Genomic DNA, 21581 nt, shown 5'->3' on the forward strand with positions numbered 1-21581 from the left:
CAGTGTCGGGTATTGGTCGGAACACAGGGAGTGGTACATGAACAATCTTGTACATCCTATGAACGCTTCAACAGAGGCGAGAGAGTAAGGAAAACTCATGCTACTGTTCCAATTAAAAACGGGAGTCGTCTTTTTAAATGCATTTGATAATTGCAGCAGCATAGCAAGTCACAGCACTCACTTTTACAGAGTTGAGAACAATATTGGCAGCTAAATCTAAGTGTGTGGTAGAAAAGAGGCTGGGTTTTAGCTTCTGAGTGCTCCTGTTTGGAGCTCGTTTTAAGTGATTTAAGTAATTTTAAGATTGTGCAGCAGACCCAGAACCAGTCTGACTGGACTGTGCTACACAGCAAAAAATTACCGATGTATTTCTAGACACTGTGTCTAGCCTAAACAAGGGGCCTTCTTCCCAAACCCCAGCTGCTGTAGTTACTTCAGTGACAGGTGGATTAAGATTTTCCCTGAACATTGTACTCCACCAAACTGCCTGCGTAAGAACAGGAGTTGCTGTGAACACCTTTGATGATGTTTTTTTATTAGGCTTTGCTTCCTACACTAATTGTAATTCTCAAGAGGATTTATCTGAGCACTCTTGTTGGGGTGAGTTGGTGCAAGAAAGTTGGTGCAAGAAAGAGGAGCAGGGATCTGAAAAAAATCACACAGGCGTTGGACACCGAGGATGAAATGGATGTGGCTCGTCCGTGGGATGAGTTGTGCGACGCCTGCCCGGTATAGGCGCCCGGGCACAGCTGAGAAGGCAACACGCAAAGCTGCGGGAGGTGAGGAGGTTCCCGACTCGGGGCCCGCCTGCCCGGGTGCTGCCCCGGGTACAGGCCCGGCCAGACCCAGCGCGTCCCCTCACACCCGCCCCCGGCCGTCGGGCCGGTACGGAGGGCGCGGCCTCGGGCGTGCCCCGCCCCAACCGCCGGCCTCGCGCGTTGGCCGGAAGGGGCGGGGCGAGGCCTCGCCGGGGAAGGGATCGGTGGGGGCGGGGCGGCGGTTTCCTCGGCAACGGCGCAGGCGGCAGCGGCGGTGGCTGGGCCCGGCCGACAACTCGCGGGCCGAGGTCTGTGCTGCGGCCGGGGGCGGTGCGGAGCGCGGGAGCCGCGGGGCGCTGCCTGGGCGCCGGCGGGCCCTGACCTCCCGTGGGGAGCGTGGGCGGGGAGCCCGGCCCCACCGGCGCGGAGCTGCTCCTCGTCCCGGGGCCCACCGTCCCGCCGTGGGCGGGGGGGATTGCACCCGCTGCCTGTTGCTGTGGCAGCCGGGGGCGGCTCGGGGCCTCGGGGCAGGAGCGCCCGCTGCGAGGGGGGGGGGCTCGGCGGCAGGTAGGGAAGCCCCGTCCTGCTGGCAGCGGCGAGCAGCCCGGCCGCGATCTCGGCCGCTAAGGGGCTTCGCGGCTCTGGCGCCCGGCGCTGCGGGGGCGTGCTGGGTCCTGGCCCCTCGCCCATTCCTGTGGCCGGCTTGGGCAGCCTCGGTACCTCAGCGTTTACGTTTGAGTGATCCCCGTGAGTTAAACGGACTTACAGTGTCGTTTAGTTCGGAAGGGACCTGTACAGGCCCTTAAGGCAGGCGTACAGTTCTTGATAAAGGTTTATGGATTTTGATAAGTTTCTGGACCAAACTCTATCCTAAATAATTTTAGGACATGTCCAACATATGCTATATAGCATTGCAGGCTAACTATCAGCTGTGCCAGCTGTAATTGTTGTAACTCTTCACAGCTGAGAAAAAGAATGAGAGAAAAGGGGCAGGGCAAGAAGTCAAGGGTACATTTTTCCCATTGTATTATTAAATAATGACTTTGCCAACTGTTAGGAAAACCTGCTAAAAAGATGGCTATAATTAAAATGTTGCTAGGAACTGTTGTCAAAGAATGTGTATGTAGGCTTTTGGGCTTAAAAGTGAAGCCCTGGAAGTATCTTTTAAGTGCTTGCGTTTTCTCCTTTTCCATTTTAAGGGTACCTGCAAGGTATTTTTTTGGACCTTCCTGTCTAGAATATACAGATAAGGCTCTTGAATGGAGCAGAAAGTAATGTGTTTGGAGCAGGGTTTTGTCAGGTTAATTTGATAATAAACAGTAAGCCTTAATTTGCTTTCAGAGTTGCGTGTATATTAAAAAAGGAGTGGGACATAAAACAAAAGGAGAAGAAAAATCATGATTTCTTTTTCTTTGAGGGGATTGCTTTAACTAATGTTGGGCTTGTTTAATCTGGTGACAACTGGGCGTAGCTGTTACACACATAGCCACTCTGTAGATCACTACCAGTCTTGAATCAAAATGCACTAGATAAAGCTTTAAAAAGGATCTGTATTTAAAAAAGAAAAAAATCATACTGTAAACAAAGGTGATGGCTTATGTGACTTTGTTAAATTCAAAGATTTTAAAATTATTTCTATTAAAATGCAGTTAATCATCATTTTCTAATCAGTTAGTGAAGAAGTGAGACCAAATACTTGTCATCAAAGTGTTTTCTTCTTCCTCCTCCTGCTGTGATTTTCTGGGGTAATTAAGATCGCAATCTGAGTTGTCCAGTGCTGTGTGGGTTTTCTTTATTAAGAGAAAAAACAGCCTTCACCACTCCACAAAATTCCTCTATCATTAATTAAATGCTTTGTTACTGAATGCATGACAAATATTTCAGCTGTCTGCTGAAATTATTCTTAGTGGAATTCATTCAGGATAGACAAGGGTTAAGCTCTTTGCGATGTTCAGCCAGGTGCCACAAGGGAAGGCATGATATAAGCTCCTTCGAATATGCCTCTGCCAGGTAACTTCAGTCAGTGTCTGGGCAGGAGTCGGAGTTTGGCATCTACCTGACGTGCGGGTGAATGTTATGGTGTCTGGCTTCATGTCTGTTGGATCTATTAGAATCAGTTCCTGTTTGTAGTGGATGAGTTCCTAATTTATACATGTTAATATCAGCAAAGCATGTTACAATTAGAGTTTGAATTGAATTGACAGAGGGTACTTTATTTACTTCAGGAGTCAGTAAATTGCTAGCAGGTGCTGAAGAAGGGAAATCTATTTTGCTTTGTCATCTAAATCATAATGACTGACTGGACTACTGATAAAGTAAAATGTAAGGGTCTCCCTTTTTTTTTTCCAATTTGGTGAAAGGTAAGGAGGAGTTGTGCTCCTATTTGCACTTCTCAGAATGGTGCCAATATTGCTACCCAGTGAATCAAGGACATTGCGTTAGACAGGGCTATAAACAGCCAATCTACTTTTGTATCGAGGCCTCTCCGCTATAATCAGCTTACGCTCCGTTTGCTTAGTGTACCAAACAAACCTGCTGTGACAATGTTGGTATAGTGTCTTGTTCACATTGTCCTTTTTTGACGACTTAGCCACATACCCACCCACTGTGCTAGCGCTGCTGTACATGGAATGGTTTTCCAACAGCTCTTTCCTTCTCTGATTTTTCTGAACACCAGGTGATCCCTGTGTATTTGAGCCAGAATTATGGGCTTGTTTGACAAGCTAGCGGGATGGCTTGGGCTGAAGAAAAAGGAGGTTCACGTTTTGTGCCTTGGCTTGGACAATAGCGGCAAAACAACGATCATAAATAAACTTAAACCTTCAAATGTAAGTAAATAAACTTAAACCTTCAAATGTAAGTAGCCTACTAATTCACTGTTGATGTTTTTACTGTAGAGTTGATGTTTGTTTAAACTGTTTTTGCATGCTGTTACACTAAATATGTGTCAGGGTTTAGAGCTGGGTAGGCTATTAAACTCATGGCAGATGCTCTCTATTAACCCTTTCCTCACCACCCCCACCCCCCCGAAGGGGAAGGAAAAGGGAAAAGGGAGAGAGACTTAACAGTTTTAATAATCAATAACAATGAAAAAGAGTATAATAATAATGGAAATAATTAAATATATACAAATATATATAAAACCAAGATCGATTACATCACCACCGGCACTGCAGGGCAGGCTCCTGGAAGGCCCAGACTGGACTCAGCGACAGATGGGAAATGGATTCAGGGATGCACAGATTGGGATTGAAGGCAGGAGAAAACAGACAGAGTCCTCTTTGGACGCCAGCCATAGAAGAAGAGAGTGAGACCATTGTGATCCCTCAGCTTTACACTGAGAATGACGTGTATGGGATGGGATACTTTGTTGGTCAGTTTTGGGTCACCTGTCCTGTCTGCTCCTCCCCAGAGGTGCGACCCTTTTATGGCCCTTCACTTGTAGTTAGTGAGAAATTTAGCAGTGATCCTGGGTTTCGATAGGAATCAGTCTAAGCAAGAGCCTTTCTGCATACCGTTCCTGCAGTTACCTTAGTAATAACTATAAACTTTGAGCATTATCAGTCCTAGAAGCGGACACTGTGAGAAAACATGCAGTTAGTTTCAGAAAGTGCAGTTACTTAGAAGAAACTTAGCTGAAAGGAAAAATCACTGAAAAGAAAATTAGTTCTGTTTTAGTCCAAACCAGGACAATGTGACCATGGAAAAGATGTGAAGAGCTTTTTGATTTAGTACAGCGGAGCAAATATATTTTAAGAGTTTCCAACTAGCTAAAACTAAATGTAAGCATGTATGTGCACAGTACGAAAACATTTCCCAAAAAACCACTGTTAATGTGGCACGTTTTTTCTAAAATCACCCAGTAAGGACAGATTTATGATGGCTGAAATCAGGATCTGAAACAGTTTTCTTAAGTCACTTAAATAATTGCTAGAGGATTGCAATTATGAGTGATGTGTCAAACACTGGGGATTAATGTAGTTGTATAACAGCTTGTTCTTGTCTACATGTATCATGTTTATTTTAATCTCTTCCTGAGAAATAATAACTAGATAATAAATAATAAAGTAGGAAATAATGTGAAGATGCACACTTAATGGTGACTTCAGCATTTTTAAAGCAGAAGAGCTTTCAAAATAAGTAGCATTTATACTTGCAGTTCATTCATCCAGTGAAAAGTCTTTCAGACCACTAAGACTGCATAGTATTCTAAGCAAATTTAAAGTAGGATGACCTTGTTTCTAGGTATGTTTATGGAATAGAAATAGATTAATTTTGGTAGGCATGTTCAAAGCCAGAGGCTTGGTTATATGCATCTGGGAAACTGTGATTTCTGCTGTTTACATCAGGACATAGCTTTTGGTTTTGATTTTTCATTGAACTTTTCCTGAAGAGTACCACTGGACATTGTTTAAAAAATGTAACATGGTAAAAGAGTCTGCTACTCTTCCATTCCTGACAATTATTCTTCCAATGAAAATTAAATAGATTTATAAGCAAAGACTATAAACTGCTTATTATCTGCTGCCAGTTGTTTGGGGGAAATGCTACAATTTATATCAGGCAAATTACATATTTATATAATTTTTGAGAGCTCTATTGTAGCAGGGTTTTTATATCATGCCTTAAGCAGTAAAGGATTCCTAACTAGAGTTGAACGCAGATTTCAAGATTTATCGAATAATAGGTACTAGAGAAGGTCCCAAGGGATTACACAAGTCGAATAAAATAGAATTTGTTTGCTTTACTGTAAATAGTGTAATGAGAATTTACTTCTGAGTGTTTTCATTTAATGTGATGCTTTAGGAAGGTGGCTTTGCATACAACTTCTGTAAGTCCTATCCTTGCAAGACATGACATTCTCTAATGTGCAACAAATGTCATTAGATCAGACTTGATGAAATTGTTTATTTTTAGTAAATTCAGTGGAGGGATGATTTTGAGCTCTGGATCAACCCATTCTTCTTAAGAGGAACTGCTACTTTGCCCTAGGAGCAATATATTAGGTGTCTGGCAAATACCAGTCTTTCTCCATCTGTTTGCAGTTTTTTCTTCTGGGCCTGATAAATACATTTGAAATAAATGTTAAAGAAATAACCTCTTCTACTCTGCACGAATTTTTCCTTGGTGAGAGGAACTGTTGATTAAACTGTTTGTGATGGTGGAATGCCATTTTCGTAATGAAGCTGTAGGTGAACAAGCTAAGCTTGCTTCAGTTGTATGTGAGGAGTCAACTGCTTATAGGTAGTGTCTTTAATAAGGGACTCTAGAAAGTCTGTAAAAGGATTGCATGTCACTTTCTCGGACAGCTCTTTAATTTAAGGAATGCAGCCTTTCTCCCTGCTCAATATCGATGCTTCTTAAAGGAGCTATTCTGTTGTACCAACTTAGCTGGTGGGCTCCTTGGTTAGCTCAGCAGTAAACCTGGTTATCAGACAAATCTAGTAATAATGCTTTATGTTTTTGCCATTCCTCAGTGGTAAATGGTAAATTTCTTCCAGTGGTCTAGTAGTTTGAATAGTACTATGCTTAGACCATTGTGTAATGTCTACTGTATAATTCCCAATGTCAAGTAGACTCCTCCAGCCTGTGGATGGAAGCTGGGAGTATGGCCAATCTAATATCTTGATAGAAGTATACCCTCTTTCATCTAAGAGGCAGACTTATTTGGGTTGACATTGTGCCTTCCAAAGTGCACAAATATTGTGAACTTTGACCTCAGTCATAATCTTCAAGCTGTTATCATCCACGTTAACCTATGTCCTGTTTATTTCATAGGTAATATCCACACATACATGTACACAAAGACAAATGTAAAGAGTGAAATCTCACTCTCGAGGCTAAAATGTCTTCAATGGTCTTCTCCAAACATGTTCACTGTATTTCCTAGAAAATACAAAACATTGATTTTGAATTACTGTACTTTTCAGGAAACTTTTTTAATATAAAGTATCTGGATTTGTAGAAAGTTTTTGTTTTGCACAGTTTGGGGAAAAAATAGATCTGTAATGTATTCACGTTTCAAACATATTTCCATATTTACATTTTCTAACTTTTTGTAAAATTTGTACTTTCTTTCCTTTAAAGGCTCAAACTCAGGACATTGTTCCAACAATAGGATTCACCATAGAGAAATTCAAGACCTCGAGGTAGTAGTGTCTTTCACTTTCTCCATTCAGCAGTAGTAATTAATGTACAATAGTTGGACTTAATTACCTCTTTCAGCGGCACGTAACTGAGTATAATGTGTGGAGGTATAATGACATGCAGTTTGATGAAATGTTGTAGTAACCAAGGTCTATCATGGTCCAGGCCTGACAGTGTTAGAATATATTGTATGTTTTGTGCTGCTATAAAACTATGTATGTGTTGGGGAAAAAAAAGGTTTTTGCAATAGTATGTGTAAGCATCTGATTTCTGTCTGTTAAGAATTACAGAATAGGGCACTGTTATAGACTTGAGGAGAAACAGTTGCTTAGACAGTAACCTATATTCCATTAAGCACTCTCACTGGAGGGACTCGGAAGAGACTGCAGTCTAATCTCATTAAATGAGAAATGGTGGCTACAGCGTTAGCGATGTAAAGATGGCAGGGGCAAAGGTCAGGAAAATGAGGAAGAAATCATTCGTTGAATGAAGGCTAAGATTTAGAAAAGGAATGTCGTGAGACAAAGATACTTCAAAGAGGTAACATTAGATATGATTTTATTATTCTGTAGCCTTCACAGCGTGTTTTTAATTCGTGCAGTTAGTTTTCAAACCAAGCAGCATGCCCCACTAGGTGAGAGATCTGTAAGAAAATTGTTTATTTCTTGAGCTGATGTGTGGGACTGATAGGTTTTGTAGTTTTATGGGAGGCTCGACAGCTCTGTTCTGTCTCAGTAAAGCACATAAGGGAAGTTTGGGGTTTGGCTGTGTGAGAATGTAAATCAATTTATATTGCTTTCCTTTATTCTGATCCTTTAGTAGGAGAGATGACCTGCAAATATACCATGTAGAATGATTAACAAACAAACCCACAACCCACCCCAAAACCTCATTAATCTAATATTACAATCAAAACATTGTTTGGGGGTTGTTACTAACTTTATACATGGCAGAGTAGCTAGTCTAGAGCGAGATGATGTCTGGGTATAGAGTGGAAAGGATGTTTGGAAAGCTTCCTTTTCTAAACCTCCTCATTTTGGTGTGACTGCCACTCGAGGAGCTATTTGGGACTACCCAAAATAGGAAAGCCTAATAGTGAAGTCGATGTTGCTTCTGTAGACATTTCAGGAGTGGATCAGAATTTTTTGTAACATTCTTTAAGTTGACTTGCTGTATTTAGCGTTTGGATGAAATCTCAAAGTCGCGAAGACTGCCCTTTGTAGCTTGGTCATCTGAGGTAACCTGTTATTACCAGAATGTGTTTTTTTTCTGAAGGTGGCATTTTTATTTAAAAAAAAAAACTTCCATTTTGCATGCAGAAGCCTTTGGATGTTATTGGTGCCTGTCTAGGAACAGAATTTAAGATAGGCTTTAAGTCATGGCTCATCTCAATTTCATTTACTCAACATTATAAAGAATATTCAATATTAACATGATAAAAAGAGAGACTGAATGGGAGCTTATTTTGTATTTGATGTAACATTTTATAATTGGTTTGGTTCTTTTATTCAGAGAATAAACAAACATGTTTTCCATTGTGAAATATTTCTATAATAAGACTGCAAAGCTGGGTAGGATAGTTTGAAGGCAGATAGCGTAACCAGAGTTCATTTTAGAATCTTTCTCAGTTGATTAGGATTCAAGTTAATCTGGCTTTTTTGTGTCAGGGTAGCAAAGAAAATAGTTTGGGTTTGGGTTTTGTTCTTTGTTTCTGTGCCTCATACACTTTTCTTTGCAGTTTATCTTTCACAGTGTTTGATATGTCAGGTCAAGGGAGATACAGAAACCTCTGGGAACATTACTACAAGTAAGCTTATCATTTATTTTAAAGCATTGCTGTTCATATTAGCTGTTGTGTACATTGTGTAAACAGAAGGTCATTCTGGATAAATACAACTTTTCTTTCTGTTCTAAAAAATGAAAATTTTTATATGCTGTTAATCACCATGCTTTTGGGGACATCTTGCTGACTCAAAGATTGGGTCGGCGTACTAGAGATGGGATTTAAATGTTGAAACGTGAAAACCAATCCTGTAAGAAAGCATCAAGATGAGTTAGGTCTCCTGTTTTTCTGTTCTGTAGGTAAGTGACTTAAGACCCAAAAGATATTGGCTGATGGCTGAGATTCTTAGAGGTGAGGGAAACTAACCTCAGAGAATGAGGCACATGTAACGAAGAACTTGACCGAGTTACTTATTAAGCAGGATATTCACTGTACTTTATAACACTATGGTATTGCCTTAATGGTAATAGATACCATTTTCTGTTTTTCTAGCTTCTAATGAAACTTGAATCTTCATTTATGCTGTCTCATTGTTATTCTGTAATACCTGATGCTGATTTAATAAGGTGAACACTAGTAAACCACACAGAAATAGCTTGGAGAAATAGAACAGAGAAATTCTGAAGATTATAATATTGATTTAATATTAATATTTAATGTGCTAGAGCTTCAAGGATTAACACTTCATCTCCTTTCTGTGCAAAATACGTGTTAGCAATTTGAAAATTTGTTGTGTGTGTAGGAGATCTTCATTGTTCAAGAGTGTTAGCCGTATGTCTCCCAAATCTTTTGGATTTCAGTAACTGATGCTCTTAAGCTGCTCTCAAAATGCTAGCCAAGTGCTTCATAGGCAAGTAATTTTTGACTGCTGTATTTAATGCAGTAACTTACCCATTGTGTGGCATAAACAGCTTTTTTCATCTTAACAGTAAGGGAGTTTCTTAGGTAATGCTGACGGTGAAATGTGCGCTTGTATCCACCTCTGTTCCTGATCCAGTGCAGTAGTCACACATTTAAGATTAACTTCTAAGAAAAATATAAAAATAATAATATGCTGTTCAGTTTATAAAGTTAAGCAAGATTTAATTTTGCAAGAATTGCAAAATGACAATCAAATATGATCAAGTGTCTAAGTAGCTGCTATGAAGTACTTGAAGCTTGCCCTTTTCTTCTATTTGTCTGGAAACCATCTTCTAGGATGTCCTCAAAGTCTTGAATATATGTAAACTCATGTTGTGTCCCTATTACTGTTACTTGTTTGTGAAGTTATTTTTTGGTAGTGAATGCCTACTAAGACTCTGTTTCCTCTAGAAAAATACTGTATGCTCATAAAAATTCCTTAGGCATTTTCAGCCAATATGCAAAAGCTTTATTTGCTGTTAAAGTTCTTCTGTGCTCCAGAAAAGAATGAACCTTCTCATGCAGTCTTAGACTGGTCAAGTTATTTTTGTTTTATCAGTAGGTCTAGGACTTACCAAAATATGAAGGTAGATGGTGCCGGGGGGATGAAGAATATATCCGTAATGGTGTCTCAGAGAAATGTAAAACAAAGGAGAAGTGAATATTACATTAAAATGTAAATTAAAAATACTTTTTGTGGGTGTTTAAAACTGTTCATCTGAATTGGTCAGACTTTATTTTGCTTTCAAATAAGTTTTAATAAATGGAACATCAAGTCATAAAGTATCAGTAATATCTTGAAATAATGAGTTGAATAGTTGTATATATGTTGTCACTGTGGTCATACTGCCTGCAAAACGTCTTAATGATTTGACATAGTTGGAAGTTTTTACCTGTTATTCAAAACAAAAGAAAGATCCTGTTTATGAAAACTTTTACAAAAGTTAAATTAATCTGCATAGGCCTAGTTGTTAAACAGCTGTGGACACACAGTTTCTTCTACAAAGGTGATTGACCTTTCTCTAAATAAACTTGTTTTAGTGTAGGAAATAAAGAATTTCTACAGAAACCTATCTTGAGATTTTCTTTGTCTGACCACACTGTCAGAATAGCAGTTGGTTACATTTTCAGAGTTCATTTTTCAGCCTCAGTAGGGAAATTAAGCGTTTTCTGAAGGGTCTGTGTAGACTGAACCTTATATGAGTCACGCAGTTACCAACCTCATGTCTCAAAAAATTAAGCAGGTTACCAAAAGATTGAATTTCAGAAATAAGACTGGATTCAAATGTTAATGGTAAATAACAACAAAAATTAGAGGAAAAAAATCAAGTTTGTTTGCTTTTTTTTTGGTGTTTCTTCTGAAGCCTTTTCTTAATCACAGTTTAAGAGAACCTATAATTTGCCTCTGTGCTCTTTTTATGTTATGCAGAGAAGGCCAGGCCATTATTTTTGTCATTGATAGCAGTGACAAATTAAGAATGGTTGTGGCCAGAGAAGAACTTGACACCCTTCTGAATCATCCAGGTGAGGAGGCTTTTTTCCCCTTCTGTCTCCATATTTGTTATGTTGTCTTAAGAAAAGCCCTTATCTGACACATTCTGCATTCTGAGTACTTTGCAAATACTTTAGCCATTCATGAATACTAGAACAATAATCGTCTTCAATAAGTTTGGGGTTTTTTTAATACCTATTCACATTTACAAACTGATCATACTTAGTTGGCTACACTGAGTTGGACTGGTCTCTTATTAATCAATATTGATCAAAAGTTGCATTGTTTTGAGGAAGAACAGACTTTGACCCTTTGGAAGCTGGAGAGCCTGTATGTGATGACACACACATACAAAATGTATCTCCCTGTCTAGATTTTTCCATGAAGACAGCTAATTCCTTTAATGTAACTTGTGATTTCTTTTTTTCATCTTCATTAGCTTTTTTTTTTTTTTTACAATTATGCTTTAGCCAGAAATAAGAAGGGATAATTATACCAGTCAGTTTCAATAGCCTATAAAAGGATACATGGGATGGAAGAGGGTATGAGAGAATTCATGATTAAGGGGTTGGTTTTAGGGTTTTTGTTTGGTTTTTTGTTGTTTTTTTTTTTTTACATGAGGCTACACTTCTTTAATTAAGTTCTGAGATTGGTCAATTCTTCCCTTCTTTGCCTTTCCATATAGCCAACATTACTGGAATGTTTTTGTAGGCAATATGCAATTTTGACTTTCAGCACTTTAGGTAGCTGCTCTGACTAAACAGATTATAAAACTACATGTAGGAAACTTAAAGGTGAAATAATCCTGTGATGTCTTATTTATTAAGCTGGCCAAGCCTTAACTTGTGGGGTTACCATGCTGAAAGTAAGAAAGGAGAAGCTGACTTGCATTTCTAACCAAGAAAACTAGTATGTGATAGGGGCAATTATGTTACTATGATTTTATTTTCTGTGAAGACTGCATGTAATACATGAATTCATCAACAAAAATGCTGTAACTGAGTGTGTGTGAGCTGAGTGGACCCTCTTCATTTCATGTTCAAGGGTATGGGCCACTTCAAATGCAGACACTGAAAAGACAGTCTTGCAAAGGTCAAAGGGGAGAATGAGGTGAACCAAAGGCTGCAGGTGGATTACATAGAGGCCAGGGAACTTTGTACCAAAGCAGGTATTGTCCACAGTAGTAAAAGACGATTCTGTTGGTAAAATGGAAACCACACAGGACCAAGGGTGGGAAGTAAAGACTGCTGTAGTAAGTTACTGGATTATTAGAAGGGAAAAGAGTGAAAACGTTAAGACTGAGGAGGTGCAAGCCTAGGTGGGACTTTTCATTTAGACATTAATAGGTTATTAATGCTGATCTAGCAGATCAGCACTGTTCAGTTGTTGATGTGTTTGTGTCTTCTACTTCTGAAAGACCATGGCTATGACCACCTAGTATGTTCCCTAGAATCAGGAAAGGGCAGTTTTATATTTCTGCCTTGGAGCAGCTCAGTTCAAATGCAGCAACAGTGTTCCTGGTTTATCGTTTTGGGTTTTGATAGGTCACACCTAAGAGAAGCAAAAAGAATAATAAGTTCTTCTAGTAGTAATGTTTGATAAAAGTAGCTGTTAACTGAATCAATATATAACTTCTATATCAATATTTTTCTTTGTATTACCCTTCTGCTTTTCTTCCTGCATACCCTACTTTCTCCCCATCTATGCTTCTGCCTCTGTGAACATCCTGAACCTCTGTAAACCACTGGAGTGGTTTAAATTTACATGTTTACTTAAGATTTAAATGGATGCAGGGTAACAACCTTGAATCAATTCCTGTCTCTGAAAATCTTAGCAATCCTTCAGTAAAACTGTTCTCTTTTTGCCAGACTTTGCCTGAGGTTGTCAGGTGAAAGGGAATGTGTACTGTGAAGCATTAACGGGGCTAGAAGTTGTACTAGCTGGGACTGTTTTGTGAATCAGAACTATAAATTATTTTTACATAAGTGGACAATGCACTCTGCAAATAATAGCTTGTTTAATGATCACTGTTAACGTATTTTTTTTTAATCAAACTTCATTCTTCAGCATTTTGCAAGATGGTAGTCTGTAGATGACTTGTTTTAGATATTGACTCTTGGGTCACTTGACCTCCAGCACATGCTTCTAAAACAAACTGAAATTCCTGTAAATTTGAAAATCTTTGTATAAAATTACACATCACACATATCTAGTCTATGGGATTTTTTTTTTAATGTGTTAACTCATAACTACTTGCAACTAGAAAATGATAGCTGACATTAGTTTTCCATTAATAACTGTAAAAGTTGTGTGTGGGAAATACTGCATGTTAGGAAACAATGTCATAAGGTAGGAAATAATGTAAATTTCTGAGACCACCACTTTATTTAGCAAACAGCTTTAAGTGTACATTTATGAGTCTATGTGGGTAGGTTGTGCCCCTTTTTATTTGCTTTAAAAAAAGCCTGAATGTTCCTTGATCAACTTGGCTATTTGCACGTCAGCTAATTTCTGTGGTGTAAATTCATCCATAACCTGCAACCTGTGGATATCAGGGTTCATTTAATTATACTATAGATTAATGTAGAAGTTTCAATCAGAAGCCACAACAGCTGTTCCACTATAGAATCAAAACAGATTTATTGATACTCTGTGCTTGTATTTTGAGGCCTTTGATTAGTGTTAGAGGATATCAGAGGAAAAAATAGCTCCAGACAGGGTAAATAGTTGCAAAAAATGTCAGCATTTTGGTCAGCACTCAAGATCTCTGAGTATGGGTAGATAGTGTGATGTCCACTGATGTTGTGGCAAGGTTCAGTAGGGGATTTGAAAAGAACATAATTAGGAAGGTTCAAACCACTTCAGCATGGACAGTTTGTTGGGTTTTTTTGGTTGTTCCCCCCCTTCCATGAGCGGGGGCAGCTGGCTTATGTTTGAAGTTTTTGAATAAATCCTTAGCTTGTTTCCTGTGTAAAATAACCTTTTCTTTTTACTATTTTAAAAAGAGCCTGTATAGCAATTTTCACTGGAGGCGGGGGGGTAAATTCTTTTGCCATCAATAACTGATTGATAGACTCAAATCTAGATTTTCTTTAATCCTGTAATTCATCCTTTGTTTCAATAATGTGAAAAATTCTTACAGTTAGTCTTGGCGCTGGTAATTTTTTGGCAGTTTTACATCTGTCAGGTTGAAGAGAGTATACTTTGTTTCCTTCCAATGACTCTTTAGTCTTTTGTGGTAATCAGCAAGGCTTATGTTTTTAAATGTGTAAGTATGCCAGAAATTCCGAGTGGTTTGGTCTGTAGTTCTCACTGCTAGCTGAGAAGAGCTTCTGGAAAAGAAGCCCTTCTTCAAGTGAAGGTAGGATAAGGGATGTCCAGACATGTGCATTTTTTTTCCTATTTTATGAAGTCATGAATGATCTCCAGGATGCTAAAGGATAATTCATACTACCCTTATGCAACTATTGTTGTGAGGTTGTGAATGAACACAAATCATTTTTCTGCCCATTTTACACATCCAGTCCTCACTAAGCAGAGATGTGTAGTATTTGTTGGCAGTTGTTTCATCTCCTTTTCCTCAGCTTCACCAGCAATTTATACCTACAGCTTTAAATGTATGTATAAGTTAGGGGGAGAGGGGGTGGAAAATCCCAAAGCCTGCCAGAAAGTTTGTGAGCAGTCTTGAAGCGTGCATCTGAGGCCATGTGACCCAACAGTGTGTGTCTTGGTAGGATACAATTTCAGAGAATTGCAGTTATAGGTGAGCAAATTATCTTCCTATATTGTTTGTAACTTATTACATGTAGAGATTAGTAAGTGCTGCATAATGTCATGATAGTTCTGTTTCTGCTCATGCCTAGATATTAAGCACCGTCGACTGCCTATTCTCTTCTTTGCTAACAAGATGGACCTCAGGGATGCAATATCATCTGTGAAAGTATCTCAGTTACTGTCATTAGAAAACATCAAAGACAAGCCTTGGCATATCTGGTAAATTTCCCTTTTTTCTACCCTTTTATTGGTATTACTTTGTACATTCATATTTTGGCTGTATCATGCCACTCAGATAACATAAATTAAATCAACCAGATAAAAATGCTGTGCTGCCACATGTGGAAACAGTAGTAATATTACAATACTTGCTATGAAAGTTGTTTCAAACGCACAATGCATTCATGTAGACTGTGTCTTGCAAATTTTCACAGTAGAACTGTTGCCTAAATAATGAAATGGAGGACTTCTAGTGAAATCAGAAAGCGGCATTCTTATCAGAAGAATAGCTGCTATTATTTTTGCTGGGAAATGGAGTAGAATTGTTATCAGAGTGCTGCTGCCAGTTTGTCTTGCAGGTTTCAGAGTATCAACAATAAAACCTTTAGAGTTGTTTTTTTTCCACTCTGCAGATGCTTTAGTAAACTACTGTTGAAAGGCCACCATACTCTTTATACCATGTAATGTTTGAGGGGCTTTTTAGTTGTAGGAGCTAGTGTCTTGTCTTTTCTGAAGGATGTAAGCTTTCATATAAGTAGAAGGATTTTGTGCCAGTGTTCCCAAGGAAAAAAACGTCTTCCTTTATCAGAAGTGGTTTACAGAAGTTAGATTTTTGTCTTATTAAAGTCCTCAGATACAATAAATAAAAGTGAAATCAGCAGCTAAATGCTGCTGAAAACTACCATTTTCATTTTAGCTCCTTTAATATTAAACTTGATTACCTGGGGATTGTTTTGGGGTCACTGCTTTTTGTCTCAGAAATTAGAATTCCCAAGCTCCTTGGAAGATAATTTTCTAGCTAACCACAGTAACAGTCCAGTTTCACTGCTATGCTAGTTTTCATAAGCTTAAGAATGAGAGGCCTTTAAACAATTATACCCCTGTGATTCAAAAGGTAGATTTACACTGTTCTCAGTGTAGCTTAATATTAATATATATGAACAGACGCTCCTAGCGTTGCTGTTACAATGAAGTGTGTACTCACTATTCTTTCTTCCTCCAGTACTCCAACATTCTCGCTGTATGTAGGAACTGCGTGGGAGGACGATTGGACTTGATCTTAAAGGTCTTTTCCAAAAACATTGCTGTTGTTTTAGGTGGTAAACATCTTTTATAGCATAGTCTGAGGAGGGAGTTACCTAAGTGCAGGTGACACAGAACAATGTGGCTGCCTTGTGTGCGAGATCTTCCAGAACCCCTCATGTTCTAGGAACGATTCCTCTGCCTTGAAACTGGAATTAAAATAGATCACATCTTGAAATGGTGTTTCTGTATTGGGCAGATACTCTAGAATATATCATTTGAGAAGCATCCTTCTCCACGTGAAGAAAACTTAAGTAAACTGTACTTGATGCTACTTTACAATTCTGGAGATTACAAGGATAGTGATGACTCCACTAAAACTGGTATTTTTAGAATGTTCCTGTAATTTGATTTGTTTCTTTCAGTGCCAGTGATGCTCTTAAAGGAGAAGGATTACAAGAAGGTGTGGATTGGCTCCAAGGTATGTATTTCTCATAGGTAATTCTCTTGCTCTGTGTTCATTCTGTTAAACTTTTTTTATTTTCTAAGGTGTTTTCTTTATTATTTCCTTTGTTTTCTTTCTGTCTGCTTCTGCTGTCAGATCAAATTACACAGTGAGTACTGATGCTCTATCTCATATTTGCCTTTCATTTACCTCCTTAGTGTGCACAAAAGATCATGTCGGTTTCCCTTGACAAAAGTGTGTCCTATGAAATATTAATGCATACTTTTGCAAACAGTGTAACACTTTCTTGTAAACAATAATACCAGCTCCTGCACTTCAATTTATTATTGTGGTAGTTCAGTTTGTTCTTTGCTTTATTCTTACTGTCCTGTCCCAGTTTTACATAACGTAATGTTATGTATCAGGAAATGGTAAATAAGCAGGCTAGAAAAATAACAGACAAATACACTAGTTTTGATTATTCAACTTCAGTTCTTTAATCTAGAGCCAAACTAAGAACAGCTTATGTTATAACGATCATAGCATATGCAGACACTCCTAACTACATAGAAAATATCAGATCCAGCTTAGATGATGTATTACATACACATTTTTAATTACAAACTTGGTGTGGATGCTGGATATCCTTCTGTTGTATGTTGGTAAGGGTCTGGTTTCTTTTGTCCTCCCGTGTACTGCTAAGTGTATAGAATAGTGAAGTGTGGTATTGTTTTGGTAGACTCATTCTAATTTTAGCTCCCCAATTTACGTTGCTTACGTTGTGAGTGTATTAAGTAGCGTAGTATGATCTGAAGGTGCAAGACCGTGTCTCTGTGCTGGCGTGTTCTGTGCTGTGGCAGCCACTAGATGTCAGCGATATTCCAGAGTCAGTGCCACTAAACTCGCTCCCTTCAAAACGCAGCTAAGGATAATATCCAGCATTGTCCCTGATTTAACATATCTCCATTCACCTATGGATACCAGACTGGCTTTTCTCCTTAGAATCCTTATGGCTAATTAGAAAGAGATGGTTTATTTTACTATGTTATTACACAGTGCAAAAACATTTGGTCACGTTTTCAGAGGAAGGGACACTAGCCAAAAATAGTCTTTACAAAGAGGTTTACTGCCCTACAGAAGAACAGTGATGCATCCTCCACCATCTAAGAGTTCTGTGGTGGGGAACCATGATCTTACTACTGAGTTTCCTTCACTGCTGTATCCTTTTATCACAGAGACAGATTCCAAATCACATACTTTCTCCTAATTTCAGGCAGAGTTCTGATTTTGTGATATTTTCCTGTGATTTTTCAGAGTCTCTGCTTATCTTTGAGGAACCTTCTAAGTTTCAATTCAAATTTCGAGTTGATGGTTTTGTACGTGGCTTCAAGCTACTTAAAAGTATCTCAAATGCTTGTCTAAATATTTTCTAACAAAATATTTAAGTTGTATATGTAGATTTTTAAGCACAGTAAGCAGGTGCTTCTGCTGTCACTCCCTTATGTAGCTCTTCACAGCTATTCACTTCTCATGGATTGTTAAACTTCTTAATTTTCTGAGCTGAAATACTTCAGGGATGGGCTTTATCTAAAAATTTCCTTTAACTCCCTGGCTCAGTGTCCCCAAAAGCTTAAGAGGGGTTAGGTTTAATCTGTATTGCTGCCTCAGCATGTGCAGTTTGGCAATTATACTTTTAATGGATGGAGACTTTGATATTTCAAGAACAAATTTTTGCTATGATTCTCCTCCTCATTCTTAGAGCGCTGGATGGAAATATTTGGAACAAATCTTAAGGTATAGTGGTCCCTAAATCACAGCCCGTGGATGCCATAGAATTCAGTGGAGGAAATGACACCTAGTTAATGAACGTACAGTTCTCCTTGTCAGCAGTCATGCTTTCCTTAGGTACCTGTTGAAGACTCATTACAGGCAGTTCATAGATTTGGGGCTGCAGGGGCAGAAGGTTTTGCCTTTTTTACCCTAGCAAAGGCTGTGTTTGTGTATTTCTATTTTGTAATGGGGTTACTATTGCAATGACACATCATCAGTAGGGTAAAATTAATCTGTCTCACAACAGTCTAAACCCAGCTCAGGTTCCCTATTAGTGGGGGAAAGTGTGCTGATTCCCACATTTTGTAATGGAGATGCAGTACATTTAAGGAAATGTTTGAAGTTAATTGAGAAGTGGCAATCAGGCAGCAGTATAGAGGTGTGGCTACTGAAAGCAAAGAAGTTTTCATGTGAGTTATTCAAAAACAAACTTTAAATCTTTTGCTCTTGGCGAGTTAGTTCATGTTTGGTTATGTGGATGCTGAAATGTGTACAAGGAATTGAAAAGCGTACTTGATAAAGTAAAATTCCAAGCCTTATTCTTATCAAAGTGACCTTATAAGCCTGAAAGAGATAAAAATTGAATTATGTCGAAGTCTTCCTGTTTAATTAGCAACATTTAGGGGAAACAACCTGGCTGTGGAGGAACTTCATAAGTGGATGAGAAAGTTGAAAACAACTCTGACTGCATTGTCCCCTATTCTTGTAACTACATCAAAATATCTATTAGTGTAGTTCTATAACCTTAACAATACTGGGTTATGTTTTCAACAAGCAAAATACAGAAAGAATTCATCTTGTTAAGACTAGCTGTTTCTTTTTATTAACAGATCAAATCCGAGCAATGAAGACATGAGAGATAAATAAAAGATGTATGGCGTTCTTTTACAAACTTTGTCAGTAGGTGTACAAGTTCCTTGGAAAGGAAGAATGATTTAAAGAAAATGAACAATTCAGCTAAAATGTACTGTGTTGACTTGTCTCCTTTTAGTATCCCTTCCAGGAAAACTGAGTGTAGTCAACATAGCACCTCAGGTATGCACACTGATGAATTAAAATGAATCTTGTGACTGGAGAGCATATTTGGGGAAAAAAAAAAAAAAAAAAAATTTGTGTTAACGATACACATCTGCATTCATTTTAGTTTTAGGTGATAATTAGCCATCAGGAAATGCCCCTCTGTTTTTTAGGGGGACACCTTTTGACCAAATGGGAATATTTATTTTCCTGAGAAAGAATAATCAGCACTTCCTGAAATACAGCTGCATGAGATACCTACTGATTCTAGGTGCCCATTTTTAGGTATTCCTGCAAATTTTTTACTGTGAAGTTTGACGTTGTGTTTTTACTAACCATCTACAATAGGCTTCTGGAGGAATATTTTGATTTAAGATACAAGGATTCAAATATTCAGATGATTGCAGATGTTTTTAAGGAACTGCTTTTAATGAAGTGTTATTAATTGGTTTTGTGATATGCCATGGTTATATTTGTATTCCCATCAATAAAATTTCAAACATACAACATGCCATAGTTTGGGTTTTTAACTTATATATGTTCATTGATGGTCTTTACATCTTAGAGATTTTTGGTTTTCTGTTACTTTCATTTGGAATTTGTCCACTTTCCAATGGAAATAGCACTGTATACTGTAATAAAATGGTATCTCTTTTGCCAAGCTTTTTTTTTTTTTAATTGCATGTATTTGTTACACTTTCTAGTAAACTAGACTGCTCTTCCAGATATTTAAGGAGCATATGGTTGAAAGTTATATTTTGGAAACACAGTTAAGGGACAGTTCACTAGTTTACTAGATCATTAATATGAAATGTGTCTTATACTTCTGTTGTGTACAAAAACTGTTTTACTTTGAAGAATAATTTAAAATAAACCTTCTGACTTCAAAGATGTACCATAGCTAACAAATTAAGCCAATGCTAAGAACTTTATTTCTGTCATGCCACCTCTTCCCCTTTAATCCCTCTTCCCTTGTCCCAGAAACACGCAGACTGGCACTGGGAACGCTGAAGAGTGTATTTAACTGAGTGATTAGCTCATTCCTGTGGGAGATGTAATACCTAGGTCTTGCAAAAGCTCCCCTCCCCGTCTTATTAGCTTCTAGGGCTCACTTAATAGAGGAATATTTGGAGCAAAGAGACCTACCTGAAATGGTAGAACAGTTTCGTATGCTTTCAGTTATTATTAAAGAGTTAAAATTAACTCCCCTGCTTTGCTAGAGGGAACGAAGTCTTACTGTAAAAAATCTTTCTTACAGGATGCTATAATTGTGACAGCTCGGTTTGTCGTGAAAGTGTTTCTTTCATGTCTCTTTCTGTGACACCTTTGGCCTTCTGTCAACTCTGAATCTAAATATCTGTACAAAATCAAATAAAAAGGAGGAAAAATCATATATAATTCTGAGACATTCTTCAAACTCTGAATTGTGGGGTAGATAATTTTCTGGTTTACTTTGCATTGAATAATATGGTAACAAAAATAATACTTGTTGGAAACATCTTTTGTTGAGTATATGTATTTTGTAATTATTTTGGTTCACTTATGTGGCTTATTTAAATTAAACAATTTTAAGTTGGCATTAATTTTTTTCTACCAAAGAAAAGTTCTTATATAAAATCTGTCTGTATTTCTGACTTTCTTGAATAATCTGGACCTTGATGGCTTTCTCATTTTTGTTTGTTTATGTTGGACTACACAAAGTACTATGTTTATCTTATGGATTGCTTTTGCTGTCATGGGAAGATGTTTGAACCTACTGCTTGCTTCTTCCACCCACGAATCTGAGGAAAGTACCCTATTGTCTTTTACTTTTTGCTTTCTGATGTGGTTAGTATGCCCTTTTTGAAAACAGCAGTTAGTTGTTTATGTTGATTATTGTTCCCCTTGTTGGCTTATTTTGGTTTTGGTTTTTCTTCAGCAGCTCTTTCTGTTCCTCTCCTACCAGGACACGGGGCTGGATGGAGACCTATTGGAAGGAGTGGCAATGGCGACAGTCCTGTTAGTGAAATGCTTGATTTTTTTATTATTTTATTTCCATTACTGCTTCAGCCTTTACTTGTCTCTCACTTCTAGAACATTTGTGGTGATTCTGTGAACATAAAACTACTGGAGGGATGTCTGCATGTTCACCTCTCCTCCACCCCCGGTGTACAGACATAGGTCCCTAACATACACAGTTGCTACAGCACCGAG

General features: G+C 38.3%; 1 protein-coding gene across 2 annotated transcripts; it reads left to right on the forward strand.

Annotated features, from left to right (window-relative positions):
• The first annotated feature begins 977 nt into the window (after positions 1-977).
• On the forward strand, positions 978-20807 carry ARL6 (ADP ribosylation factor like GTPase 6). 2 transcript variants are annotated; one of them, XM_068424933.1, is made up of 8 exons: positions 978-1066; positions 3436-3586; positions 6846-6910; positions 8644-8712; positions 11018-11112; positions 14944-15073; positions 16522-16577; positions 19202-20807. In XM_068424933.1, exons 2-8 carry the CDS (start codon positions 3464-3466, stop codon positions 19225-19227), a joined length of 564 nt encoding a protein of 187 aa, XP_068281034.1. In that variant the 5' UTR covers positions 978-1066; positions 3436-3463; the 3' UTR covers positions 19228-20807. The 2 variants fall into 2 exon arrangements, with proteins under 2 accessions (XP_068281034.1, XP_068281035.1); XM_068424934.1 differs by having other exon boundaries at positions 6846-6907.
• Positions 20808-21581: the final 774 nt, after the last annotated feature.

Source organism: Nyctibius grandis, chromosome 2 (assembly GCF_013368605.1).
Source record: "Nyctibius grandis isolate bNycGra1 chromosome 2, bNycGra1.pri, whole genome shotgun sequence".
Lineage (NCBI taxonomy): Eukaryota > Metazoa > Chordata > Aves > Nyctibiiformes > Nyctibiidae > Nyctibius > Nyctibius grandis.

What these genes read in the sequence shown, in the direction of transcription:
- ARL6 (XM_068424933.1), top strand. Translation starts at nt 3,464, where the DNA reads ATGGGCTTGTTTGACAAGCTAGCGGGATGGCTTGGGCTGAAGAAAAAG. An exon ending in CACCCTTCTGAATCATCCAG is followed by an intron (nt 11,113 to 14,943) that starts GTGAGGAGGCTT and finishes GCTCATGCCTAG; the next exon opens with ATATTAAGCACCGTCGACTG. An exon ending in GACAAGCCTTGGCATATCTG is followed by an intron (nt 15,074 to 16,521) that starts GTAAATTTCCCT and finishes TGTTTCTTTCAG; the next exon opens with TGCCAGTGATGCTCTTAAAG.